General features: G+C 36.5%; 1 protein-coding gene across 1 annotated transcript; it reads left to right on the plus strand.

The window, feature by feature from the left end:
* The first annotated feature begins 8,725 nt into the window (after window positions 1-8,725).
* LOC131072549 (uncharacterized) lies at window positions 8,726-10,480 on the plus strand. Its single transcript, XM_058008722.2, has 3 exons — window positions 8,726-8,921; window positions 9,025-9,100; window positions 9,630-10,480. Exons 1-3 carry the CDS (start codon window positions 8,777-8,779, stop codon window positions 10,414-10,416), a joined length of 1,008 nt encoding a protein of 335 aa, XP_057864705.2. The 5' UTR covers window positions 8,726-8,776; the 3' UTR covers window positions 10,417-10,480.
* Window positions 10,481-13,937: the final 3,457 nt, after the last annotated feature.

Raw genomic sequence — 13,937 nt, forward strand, 5'->3', positions numbered from 1 at the left:
TTCTAAAGTAAAATAAAATAGCTCTTTAATTAATTAAAAAATCAAAATAAAAAAACACTTAAATAATTAAACTACAACAACTAATTATATAGACATATTATATTTATAAATAAATAAAATTATAAAATTTTAACAAAATCTTTTGAAATAAAATAATATAAATAAAATAAAAGATTTTGATTAAAATTTAAAAATTGTGTGTATATATATAATTTTAATTTGCATGTATATGTATGTATGTGTATATATGTGTTGGTGTATGCAAAGTAACATTATATATATATATATATATATATATATATATATATATATATATATATATATATATATATATATATATATATATATATATATATATATATTGATCGATAACATTATGTAATATATTGCTTAAAATAGAAAAGTTTTACATTCAAAGAGCAGAAAGACATTTTGCCACACTATGGGGTCACGCCCCTATTACAAAATGGAACTTGACAAGACACCATCCCACCATGGCCAACAACCACAAAAAAGGCCACTTTCAAACACAAAAAACCACCAAAGAGGCCCCAAACGACCCATAAACCTATCTACTAAACCACCCTAAAGCCTCTTCTCTTGAGAAATTGGGGATTCCCTTGCTGGGTCCTGCCTCCTACGTCACGCTCCCACCACCTGGCATCAATCCTGGCCTGCTACCACACAGAGACCCATGCTCCACTGCCTTCGCCTGTTTCTTTGGAATCTAGTGTCGAACCAAAGGCCTCCCATCCGCATCCAGAGGGGCTTCAGACCAAATGGGGGTCACCTTCCCATGAATCTTCACTCACTTAGTTGGCCCCAATTTATGCACAAAATCCACAATCTTGCCCCAACCTTTCCTTGCATCCTCCACCTGCAGTGCAACCGACCGGGAAGCCGATCGGATGACAAAAGGTTGCAACGCCCCCACATCCACCCCAATCCTCCTATGCGGGCCTTCCACCGACTTCAACCCCTTGCCAATGATAGCTCGGACCACCACTTCCTGCAAACCACCTGCCCATTTGGGTCTCAACACCAGAGATGTAACCTGTTGCACTTCCTCCATCAACTTTCCCACCTACAAGGCCAGAGCAGCAAAAAGCGATGAAATGTCAATGTTTGTTCTCGGCTGCCAATCTAGAGTCAGGAATTCCTCTCCAAACAACAACCTCACTGCCCCCCAGAAGTCTTCTCCATCCACTCTGAAGACGTTCGACAACCTATTCCTTGAGATCAGCCCACGAAACGCAGGCAATTGCCCATCCGGCATCAACAAAAAATTTGCTTCCATCCTTTCTCGCTGGTGCACAAAAGAAACCCTGAACACACTGCCTACCACCAAGCAGCCACCACAAAATGTCAGGAAACGAAACACAAAGGCCTTTAAAGTCACCACCATCACATGTCATGATTACTCCACACGCCTCGCAGAAAACTAAGCATCATCGCCAGTCACTCACAGCGATCGCCTCCATCATCATCCATCACCGCAAGGCCACTTGCAGTAACATCGTAGATCACACACCACGAGGATCTTTAATTCTCACAAGACCATGGCTACCAATGGTCACTTCAAATCAAGCTCGGGTTCACTTTTCTATGATAAGCCATCTAACCAAATTCAAAATCAAGAGGACTAAAATTTCTAAAGTCCTCGAACAAGCTATACTTATTTTCCAAGGAGCCATTCGCTCCCACATTTCAAAGTTTGTCAGCTTCCAAGTTTGCTTCCCGGAGGACATGAGTCACTTTAAAATCTTCAAACCCGCCCAGCAGAAGTTGCATTCTTTGAACCTGCTTGTCTAAGTGCCACGTCGCCATTCAACCTCGAGCTATCCCGTTCACCACAACCTGAGAGTCTCCTTCCAAATGGAGTTTCTTCACTCCCAGTTTCCCAGCCATTAGGATAGCTTCTAATGCTGCTTGACACTCAGCAAAGTTGTTCGATCCATCCACCAATCTTTTAGCACCAATGGCCAGAGTGTTGCCCCAATCGTCTCGAGCAATCACCCTAACACCAAAAACCCCCGGGTTGCCCCTCAATGCTTCATCGAAATTAATCTTAATCCACCCCTTTTCTAGCAGAGTCCATTCAGGGCATGATTGACCCTGATTCTGAAGATTAGCCCTCAGGTGCCCATTAACAGGCCTGAACTTCACTAAAGGCCAACTCAACAAAAAAACAACATCAAACTAAATGAAAGGTACCTTTGCCAAGTTCACATGAGAGGCAACATTAGAAACCAGTTCTGAAATGGCCCTCTCCAATCTGATCAAAAAGCACTTCCTATTTTCTGCTTTTCCTTCGAACACTCTTCGATTTCGTTCCTTCCAAAGTTTCCATAAAATGGTAGAGGGCAAAATCTTCCATATGGCGGCAAAGATAGAAGGCTTACCCAAAACCGGCCAAGATTCCAACCATTCGCTCAAGTTCCCTGCCATGGGACCCTTCCAATTCAATCTCTGCAATCCAAAAAGCCACGCTTCCTGGGCAAACTCATAGTTGAGCAGAAGGTGGTCCACATCTTCCTTCGCCTTTTCACAAAGCACACAGCGAAATGGACCAGCAAACCCCATTATCCTCAAGTGATCTCTAGAAAGAATCCACCTATTTCCAGCAAGCCAGGAAAAAGCCCCCGCTTTCGGTAGACAATCATTATTCCAACACACCTTAGCTTCCCATTCCTTCGTCCTGTCTTCACTCTCCAAAAGAGAGACCCCCACTTTCACAGAGTAGCTGCCACTCTTGGCGCCATACCAGACTAATTCATCCTCCTCCCTTGAAAACGAAACTTCTCGGTTTCCAGGATCTTTCTCAAATAACTTTCCTCCTCCGCCCCCAAATTTATCTTCTGAGGATCTTTCCAATTCCAACGTTGTCCCAAAAAAGGCAAATCTTGCGACAAAAAATCGCTCACCTTTGAGCCCCAAACCTGACCAGTCTTTACAATGATTTGCTGGGAAGCCTGAGACTCTAATGATGGATGCCCATCCCAGGAATCCTGCCAAAAGCTCACCTTTCGCCTTTCGCCCATCACCAATACGCCAAGATAGATGATTTGTGATCAGGCTCCTATAGCTCACCAAAAAGTTCCACAAAGCAGACCCTCTCGAGGGATTTTCAACCATTAGAATCCTTTCCTTTTCCCTACTATCCAAATATTTAGCTTGTGAAATTCTGACCCACCTCTGCTTTGGTTTACTGTACATTTTCCACACCAACTTAGCCCCCATGGCCTCATTAATAAGTCTCCAATCATGGAGCCCCATCCCTCCACCTCCTTTGGGTTTACAAACTCTGTCCCAAGCCATGAGCGAAATTTTGTCCTATTCCTGATTTCCATTCCACAAAAACTTTCTCATCTTCTACTGCATATTCTTAATGATCGAACCTGAAAGTTTAAAACATGCCATAGGGAAGATAGGCATAGCCGAGACAACTGACTTCAGCATCAGAAGATGACTGGCCAAGGAAAGCCACTTGCTCTTCCATCCCTCCATCTTTGCTTTGCAACCATCTAGCAACCCTTTCTAAATGTTCGTCTTACCTGCTCTAGAAAAGAGCGACATTCTAAGGAACTTACTAGGCAGTTGGCCAATCTTTATACCAAACAATCTAGCAATAGCTCTCTGAGACCAACATTCCGTGTGGAAGAAAAAGATCTCTGATTTGAGCCAATTTATTTCCTAACCAGTGGCCCAACTAAATTTGTTCAGCACTTTTTTCATAACTGAAGCCTCGTGCATAGAGGCTACACCAAAAAGACAGGTGTCATTAGCAAACTGAGAATGGGTTGTAGAGTCCACCCCTCAAGAAATCTCAATGCCCTTCCACATCCCTTGAGCTCTCTTTTGAGCAATCGGCCTTCCAAGAACTTCAGCCAGCAAAATAAAGAGAAAGGGGGAAATTGGGTCCCCTTGCCTAATGCCCCATGACGTCGAAAAGAAACCTTGAGGGCTACCATTAACTAAGACTGAAGCCGAGAACTGCAAAATCATACTAGAAATCCACTTAATCCAAGACTTACCAAACCCAAACCTTTCAAGCACAACCACCAGGAACGACCTATCCACTCTATCGTAGGCTTTTTGAATGTCAAGCTTCAAGATCATTCTTCTTTGTTTGCCCTTCAGTGCCGTGTGGATTGCCTCATGGGCCACAATCACCCCAGCCACAATGTTCCTTCCAGGAGTAAAACCACTCTGTTCACAAGAGATCAACTTACCTAAAATTAACTTGAGCCTATTAGCAACAACTTTTGTGATGATTTTGTAGATGGTGTTGCACAGTGAAATAGGATGGAACTCCTCCATCCCTTCCGACTTGGCCTTCTTTGGGATAAGCGCCACCAGAGTGCAATTTAATTCCTTCAAAACAAAGCCTCTAGACCTTGACTCTTCAACCACCGCTAACAATTCCTCTTCAAGCACATCCCAAAAGAACTATAAAAAGAACGCCTGGAACCCGTCTAGTCCTGGAGCTTTCTCCCCACCTAACCCAAAAACAATAGATTTGACTTCCTTCAACGAAACTGGTTCCTCGAGCATGATATTGTCCTCCCTCGAAACTAAGGGAGGGATTAACTCCAGAAGCTAAGCCTGCAAGCCCAACTAAGCAACCCCACTTCTCCTCCACAAATTTTTGAAGAAGTCAGCAGCCTCTTTGTTTATGCGGTTTGAGTCTACAGTGATCGTACCATCCGCAAGTTGTAGGGAGAGAATTCTATTAAGACTTCGCCTTGCTTTCACCGAATTGTGGAAGAATTTTGTGTTTCTATCTCCAGCTTTAAGCCAGTTTTCTCGTGACTTCTATTTCCAGTAAATCTCCTCCCTCTACAAAACTTCTCCATATTTGCTAAGCAGATCTTTCTCCGTGAGGAAGTCCACTTCATCCATCCCTTCTGCCAAGACCTTCGCATTCAAAGCCCCCAAATCTCCTTCTAGCCTTCTCTTTTCATCAAAGATATTGCCAAACACCTCCCTATTCCATGTTTTTAATTTCTGCTTCACAAAGCTAAGCTTCTTGAAAAACTGAAAGGCTCAGAAACCTACCACCACGGGGGCCTCCTTCCACCACCCAGCTACACAATCTCTAAATCTCGGTTCTCTTAACCACATCTTTTCCACCTTGAAGGGACACCGAATTGGTACTTCATCTTTCTGCACAACCAAAGAGACCAGGAAATGATCCGATCCTAAAATAGCTAATACCTCAGCCTCAAAAACCAAAGGGGCTAAATTCCAATCCCCTGCAAGGAAAAATCTATGTAGTTTCTCAACAATATTGGAAAAGCCCCTTCGTCTGTTAGTCCATGTAAAATTCCCACCTTTAGTTGCCACTTCAAGCAGAGCATTAGCATTAACAAAAGACTGAAAGTCCGATTGCGACCTGCACATCCTCCTCACCCCCCCATGTTTATTCGAGAAAGAGAGGGTGGCATTGAGTTCCCCAAAAACAATAGCTAAAGACGGCCTCACTTCCTCTAAACGCTTAGAAATATCCTCCCATAATCTGCACTTTTCCATAGCCAAAGTCAGCCCATAGACATTAATAAGAAAACAAGAAAAATTCATGGTCTTCGAATTCACCTTTACCATCTACTAATGTTTAGAACAAGAAACAACATCCACTTGAACAACCAATGGATTCCACAAAATGCCAAGCCCACCCGAGGCCCCTTCTGAATCCACAAAAGATCTAGACCACCTCTGCCTTACCCCAAAACTACAAGTAACAACATCACGACCCAACTTTGTTTCCTGAATGCAAATAACTTTTGGCTTAGTCTGATCAAAACCTCTTTTGATCAGACGTCTCTTGTCAGGGGCATTGCAGCCCCTGACATTCTAGGTTAGGAACTTCGTTGTTGTCCAGGAGAGAATAAGTCTCTTCCGGATCTAAGTAGCCTTGTTTGTCCCTTCATGTTGCCTGCTTCCTCGAGCAACTTCTGCCTATTCTTCCTTCCTCTCAAATTCCCTTTGCCCTTAGTGGGATTTGATTTGGTCTGTTTAATGGTCCTAACCTCTATCTCTCCTAACTCTGCAGACAATCCCAAAGAATCATCACTAAATTCGTCTTCCTCCTTAGACTCCAGCTTTGCTGATAGTCCATCCACCTTGCCTGGGGACATGTGAATGTCCTTGAAACTGATTACTTTTCCATCCACACTCCCAACCAAATCATCTGAAACAAACGGGGACTTTGTAATCAACCTTGTCCCCTGCCCCTTCATCCCATCCGCCGAGGAGTTGTGCTGAGTTGGAAAACCCCCATCGACTGCACAATCCTTTAAAATGGGCCTAAGCACACCCTCCACCGTCTTTCCTTCTAGATGAGAACAGACACCCCCACCATTTCCAAAACAATCTTGACCCACACTCTCCCCAATCAAACATTTTGTTTGCATCTGAGAGCGCTCCACAACAAACTCACCCAAACCGCCAATCACAATCTCAACATAATTTTCTCCTACTACCCTAGAGGCCTTCAGTAGCATTTCCTGACCTGGACAAGAGTCACCTGGTACTCCCATCCCCTCTAGAAAATTTGAGTCATGCCGAAGAACCCCATCCCTTGCAACCGCCGGAACAGAACTCAGGTTAATCTCAGGGATGCCCAGAGTCTGGTCAGAGGTCGTGCCTGCTAACAGCTGTACCTCTAGTGCACGATCTGCCCTTCCTTTCCCCTTCTGCCCAGACAAACAGTCACGACCCTCATGACCCCATTCTTTGCAGGACTTACATTTGACCATGATTTCTTCTACTTCTATTTCTTGCCTCCATAAACCCTCTAGGGATCTAATCTCAACGACCTTCGGGAGCCCTGGATGAGGCTTCCACATAACACAAATTCGGGCATACATGCATGAATTAAGTTTGTCAACCGCTTCATCTGACTTGATGAATCTCCCTAGTTTCTCACCTATACTCTTAAAAACTTCCTCCTTCCAGTATTCATGCGGGAGATTGTACAATCTTATCCAAACAAGAATTTCCTCAATAGTGGCTTGTCTAGGGTCAAAATTAGGGGTCCAATCCTTAATAAAAAAACCTACTCCCGACATCAAAAAAGGCCCCGAGTCCATCAATGCATTCTTCTCCTTCGCTGACCCAACAATGATAAGAAAAAACCCATTTGTTAGGGTTTTAATCTCAAAGTGACTCCCCCATTCTTCATTGACCCAGTTTCTCACTCTAGGGAAAGCTGGCCAATCACCTCCCCACTTCCTGAAGAATGCCCTGTCACACAAGGTTTGTACCGATTCCTTCCAAGCCTCTGAATCAATGCAAATACTGACTGACTGCTTCTCAGACGTTGTCGGTATCCCACCGATGGAAAGGTCTTTTGAGGGGACCTAGAATTTCGTTTTCAACCTTTCCTCCGTCTGCTGCTTGCTCCACTTCGAAAGATTCAAATACCATGAGTGACCCCATTTGGTTTTGTCTTGCTCAAACGAGAATCTATTTTTTCCCCAGCTAAAAACCTCCCTTCTCCTACTTCCCATTTCCTATCGCTGCCACTGATTCAAGCGCAGTGGGCACCATGGCCGCTGATTTTCCCTTTGTATGTGATCGTGTTCCCATCCTCGCGACTAAACAGCACCTCCGCCTGTAAACCCTAGCTTCCTCCTGCGCTCCACCATCCTAATATAGAAGGATAGCATTATTATATATTACATATATAATATATATAGATTATAATTATTAAATAAATAAAATAATTGCATATCTAGATATATATGTGTTTATACATACATATGTATAGATAGATACATATATATTATTTTGAAAAAATAATAATAATATTTATATATAGAAGTAAATTTATTGAATAAAATACACTCTCTTTATATATATAGTTTTATGTAGTTTTACATAATTAATATAATTTTTATATAAATATTATTCTTATCTTTTATTTATTTTTAAATAATATATTAATTTCAAAATAAAATTTTATTTTTAGATATTTATATATATAAATAGCTGTATTTATAAGATTTATTTTACTTTAAAATTATTTAATTTTTAATTTTTTTAATAAATAAAATAATTCTTAATCATCTATTCAATAATTCTCATACATTTATATACACACTTCTAATGATACATCTCAAATTTTAAATAATTTTAAACTAAAGTAAACTAATTGTTAAATTAATAAAATAATTTAAGATTAATAAATGTATTCATACATTTATACTAATTAACAATTCAAATAAATAACCTAAATTAATTTAGAACAGCTATAAATAATGAAATATATAAATCAATATAATTAAATTACAATTTTAGATTTATATATTAAATGTTTATCATGAAAAATTAAAATAATAAAAATAACTTATAAATAGACGAAGATATTAATATTTCTTAAAATTAAAAAAAAAAACTAAAACTATTAAAAATATTTATATTAATTCTAAAATATTCAACATGCAGTTTGAACAGTTAAATATAACTAATTTTGAGATGTTCTCGTAATGTTTATATTAAGATGCATGGAAAAATATAATCTTTAAATATATTTTAATTTTTTGCAAAAAATTCTAACTTAAAGATAAGTTAACTTAATTCATCTTATAATAACGTTTTAAAACCTAAATATATAAATCACAACAACAGTTAATAAATTTTACTATTAAATTAAATATGTATATAATAGTTGGAATTGAAGGAAACAGATGTTATAATTTGTGCTTCAGTATTAGGGGTACAGTGAAGTGAGCGTTACTAGTGCTAAGAGTAGCAGTGAAGTTTGAAGACAAAGATGTACGGAGACTTGGATTTAAATGATACGGATAAAGATCATTCAGATAGGAAGAGTTCAGCTAAAAGATTTCGTTGTAGATTTTGTAACAGAAGCTTTTCTAAATCACAGGCTCTTGGAGGCCATATGAATGGCCATCGTCAAGGTAAACACTGAAATTTTCCTGTAGTTGCAGATAACCAGTGCATACTTTAGTTGAATTTTATTGAAATTAATTAATAAGATCTTGTTTTAACTTGTAAGTACAGAAAGAGATGATGAGAAGTATAGTAAGGCAAAGGTTCTTATGGAACAGAAATATGGAAGCAGTCTTCTCAATATGAGGTTAGTAATATGGATATTGCTATTTATTGGGGTTGAGGTTATGGTAGCGAGTAAATTTAAACAGGGTATTTTAAGTTTTTGATTTGTTTAGGTGGTTCATTTGAAATCATATTAACAGATGAGTTTTATAGTATTAACAGATGAGTTTTATAGAAGAAGTTAGTGTGATTTCAGATGACCCATTTAAAAAAGTCTAGAATGACCTATTTAATTAAACAAATTGAAGCTTAAAATATGCTATCAATACTGAACTTCTGAATTAGATTCATGTTAGTCTTTGCAACAACGGACCACACTCTGTGATCCATCATCAGGATAGTAGAAGTTCAGCATTGATCTTTACTATCCTGATGATAGATCATGCAGTGTAATCCAAAACTTTGATGCAAAGACTAACATGCAATCTAATCCAAAAATTCAGCATTATAATATTATGAATTGTGGAAATCTAATATCTTTGTTTACTGCAATATTTATTGAAGTTCCTCTTATGTTTTACCAATTTTTTTTTCCTTTCTGGGTTTTGAAGGATGCCAGGACAAAGCATACAAAGCAACAACTATGTAGCACCACAAAGTTATTCAGCAATCCCAGGAGGAGTGCAGGCACATTCTGAATTATTTAGTCCATCTCAGGTTCAAATTGGCTGTTCAACTTCAATCCCAACATATTCAAACCAGAATGTAGGTGGAGGAATTTCAAGAGTTGGACCATCTTTGAACCAGAAAGGGCAACAACAAAAGCAACAGCAAGTGTTTGATCAAAAGGTAGCAGGTCAATACAGAAACTCTCCTCCTATTCCATCTCACCCTAATTGTCATAGTCCATCTCAGAATCAAATTGGCCCTTCAACTTCAGTCCCAACATATTCAAACCAGAATTTAGGTGGAGGAATTTCAAGAGTTGGACCATCTTTGAACCAGAAAGTGCAACTGCAACAGCAACAGCAACAGCAAGTGTTTGATCAAAAGTTAGCAGATCAATACAGAAACTCTCATTCAATTCCATCGTACCTTAACTGTCAAATAAGAGGAGGAGCATCTCACCCATATCTTCCTTACCAAACTTCCATGGACAACAATCTACAAATAGGAGGAGAACCTCTTCTTAACAATTTAGGAGCAAGAGGAGCTTCTCTTCCCATAAACAGCAATTTACAGATAAAAGAGCCCTCTTTACCAACTTTACAAGGAAGAGATCCAAATTTTGTTGTGAATGGACAAGCAGCACCACAGCCATCTGAGCAACAGCAACAGTTTTTCAATGTGCTTCCTTCTCCTCTTTCTTCATGGAAAGTTGAAAATCCATCTTTGTAAACAAATAGGTGTTTCTTTTTCTGTCAAACATTCTTTATGTTAGAACTTCTAGAGTTATTATTGTATTGGATTATGAGTAGTCAGTTTATGGCTATTTTAATTCTTAATTAATTCATATTTATATTTATATTTAGTTAATCAGACTAGCCTAGAGATTATATGATAGTGTTTAACTTGATTTGGTGATATCCTTAACATAAATATGGTTATCTATGTAAAATATTATTATCATGTTGAATATTATGATTATATTGCTTTTAAATGGGACTATATTTGGACTTTGATATGGAAAATGTTCATGAATTTGCAGTGCTCCAATACCAGTCTAGAATTAATATAGATTGATGAAAATTTTAGAACAAACTAGGTAAAACGATATTCATGTTTCCTTTTACAATCATCACTTGGATTGGTCAAATTTTTTTAGATTTCAACTTATCTACTACTATCATCCATTAATTTGAAAGACAAGAGGGAAATTCAAGACATAATCTAGATTTTAAATGTTTCCATCATAATTTTGGATTAAAGAATAAATGTGAGATTCAATGACTTATTAGTTCTCATTCTTTAAGGAATGTATCATAAATAAGCAATGCATCATTATGATTACAATAATTGCAATTCTTCTATTAGGCAGATGTTAAGATATCAAATCCAATATTCTGATATGGCTATTATTTGTATTACTCTATATATTCATATTCATGTGCAATCGTCATTGGTAGAGTGAAATTAGAAAATTAATCGTATTTCCCTCCAATGACTTATTAGTTGTCATCTTTAAGAATTGTACCATAAATAAGAAACGCTTCTAGAAACCCATCATTACGATTGCAAGAATTGCATTAGGCAGATGTTAAGATACCAAACTCAATATTCTGATATGGCTATTATTTGTATTATAGTAAATCATCATTGGTCAAGTGAACTAAAAAATTAATTGTCTTTCCCTCCAATGACTTATTAGTTGTCATCTTCTAGAATTATACCATAAATAAGCAATGCTTCTAGAAAGCCATCATAATGATTACAAGAATTGCAATAGGCAGATGTTAAGATATCAAACCCAATGCGCCGATATGGCTATTATTCGTATTATAGTATCTAATTCATATATGATTAATTTAACACTTATCATAATTAATGTTTTAGAAAGTTGTATGAACAATTATAAAATACATATATAATACATTTTTTTCCATCTTAACATTTCATTACATAAATTAATTGAATTTATTTATATCTAAAAATTATTTTTTTCATTGTAATAGGGTAATCATAGCAATTATATTTGCTAATGTTTTTAATTGGTTATTATCAATTATACTTTCTAAACAATATTTGAAACAACAATGAGTGAGAATACCCGATTTGAACATGTGTTAGGTGGGAGTGAAAAGGTTGCAGAAGGAGGTGAAGATGATGATGAGAATTGCAAAAATCTAGCTATAGATGAAGGGGGAGATTCAATTTATGACAAGAAGAAAATTAGGTTTTTTCTAAGATGCATGTAGGAGCATAGGATCTCTTGTTGCATCCATGAATATTTGTAAAGATAATGATTTGATGGGACATTGAGACCTTTATAGGATGAGAAATAGGTTTTTTTGGTGCCTTGGGTCAAGGCCTTAAGAAATGCTTCCTCCTTGTGTATTTATTTTGTTTGTATGTGGTTTAATTATTTTTCATGTGTTGAATTCTTGTATTAGAATATTTATGATTTTCTAACATGTTTGTGTTGTATGTTAGACATTTGTATAATGCATTTATTTTTCAAGATTTATATTTTTACTTTATAAATTTATATATTTTTTGTTTATTTAGATAAAATGTGGTTTTTTAGATTCTTATTTTGGGTGCATGACTCCTTCACTCAAATAACTGTAATTTATATTTATTATTATTATTATTCTAATTCTTTCTTTTCTCTACTTTTGCATAACTTATCACCTAGTGTAATCAAATTACATACTTGTTAAGTTTAACACTACAATCTGACCTTAATTTAGTTTCCATCACTCATAGTATGCTTTTAGGTTAATTTAGCCCTATCACAACCTTCATATTTCTCTTTATGTCAATGTGGGGTTGGTGTTTCTACATGTTTGAAACTTTTCCTATTTATGTGAACATATCAGTGTTAACCTAGTTTTCTATTATTTGGTGTCATTTTTGTTTGGCCTTGTTGTACTTGGGTGATATAACAATGTATTAAACATATATGTGAGGCATTGATAATGTCTAATTTTTTATTTTTACAACAAATAATTTTGAATAAAATTACCTTCTAGTTCTAAAAATGAAATGAAAATGATTATAGTCCATTAAGCAAATTATAATTTAGCTAGTTCATCTTTTCATGCCTCTTCATCTTGCTTACATGTTGATTTTTTAATACTTTCTATCATCTACAAAAAATACTCTAAGTTCTTGCAAAATTCTTCTTCACCATTGATAAAATCTTCTTGTGAAAGAAACTGTTCTATAACACCTTATTTCTCTCTCCAATTTTTAGTAATCAATATTTATCCATCTTGATTTTTTATTCAATAATTTAAATGATATTATGTTCTTTTATTTATTTCGTCATATTTCTCTTACTATTATTTTTTTCCATGTATATGTATCACCACCTTTTCACCCCAATAGTCTCTAATCTTTGCTAGCTTTGGATCATCTATAGTAGCTATGTTTTCGTCTCTTACTTTCAGTGGTTGATTATAATACTATTCCTTAGATTCATTGTTCATTTTTTAGTTTGATCTCTCTTTATCGCTGATTTATTTTATATCTAGCTTCAATTTTCCTTATTAATCTTCTTGATGTGTTGTGTAGCATCTTTTCCTTGAATATTGATTCTCTTCATTTAGAGTTATGCGGTATGTATGTCTTCTTTTGTGCCATAAAAGGAAAATGTATTTGGGAAGTCCTCTTGAAATTATTTCCAATATTCTTTTTTCTTCTTTCCTATTTAATATACTAGCTTTCTATTACTGGTGTTAAGCTCCAATAGGACATCTACATGTATAGTCTAGTATCATATTCTTTTGTTTTTTTTATGAATAAATAGCTACAGGGGGGAAACACCCATTTATATTAATATAAAAGGATTTTTACATAGAGACATAGTCAGAAGAGTAATAAAAAGACTAACCTTTGACACCCAATAAAGGGTTCTATGATTGAAATTTATTTTTAGATTAGTCAAGGGCTATGGTAGTATGTGGATCTAAAAGATGATGATTATACCCCAAAATACAAGAAAAACCAACCCTTTTGCAACTTTTAAAGTTGAGAAATGACAAAAGAAAGAAACAATTGAACCTGATATATCTAAGTACCTAGTGCCAATTATGGAAAAATTGATGGCATATCTAGGTAGAGCAGAGAACCATCTTTCCAACACCTAAATGTAAATACAAAAAATGGAGTCCGGATATGGAAGATATAGCCCCAAAAGAAAAAAAAAAAATTTAAGATATTCACTTCAAAGGTTTGTAGTAAAAAATTGAAGAAAA

Source organism: Cryptomeria japonica, chromosome 10 (genome assembly GCF_030272615.1).
Source record: "Cryptomeria japonica chromosome 10, Sugi_1.0, whole genome shotgun sequence".
NCBI classification, from domain to species: Eukaryota; Viridiplantae; Streptophyta; class Pinopsida; order Cupressales; family Cupressaceae; genus Cryptomeria; species Cryptomeria japonica.

Excerpts from the sequence above, each read along its gene's own strand:
- LOC131072549 (XM_058008722.2), top strand. The coding sequence starts at position 8,777 with ATGTACGGAGACTTGGATTTAAATGATACGGATAAAGATCATTCAGAT. Across the intron at positions 8,922-9,024 it reads TATGAATGGCCATCGTCAAG|AAAGAGATGATGAGAAGTAT; the intron begins GTAAACACTGAA and ends TTGTAAGTACAG. Across the intron at positions 9,101-9,629 it reads AGCAGTCTTCTCAATATGAG|GATGCCAGGACAAAGCATAC; the intron begins GTTAGTAATATG and ends TGGGTTTTGAAG.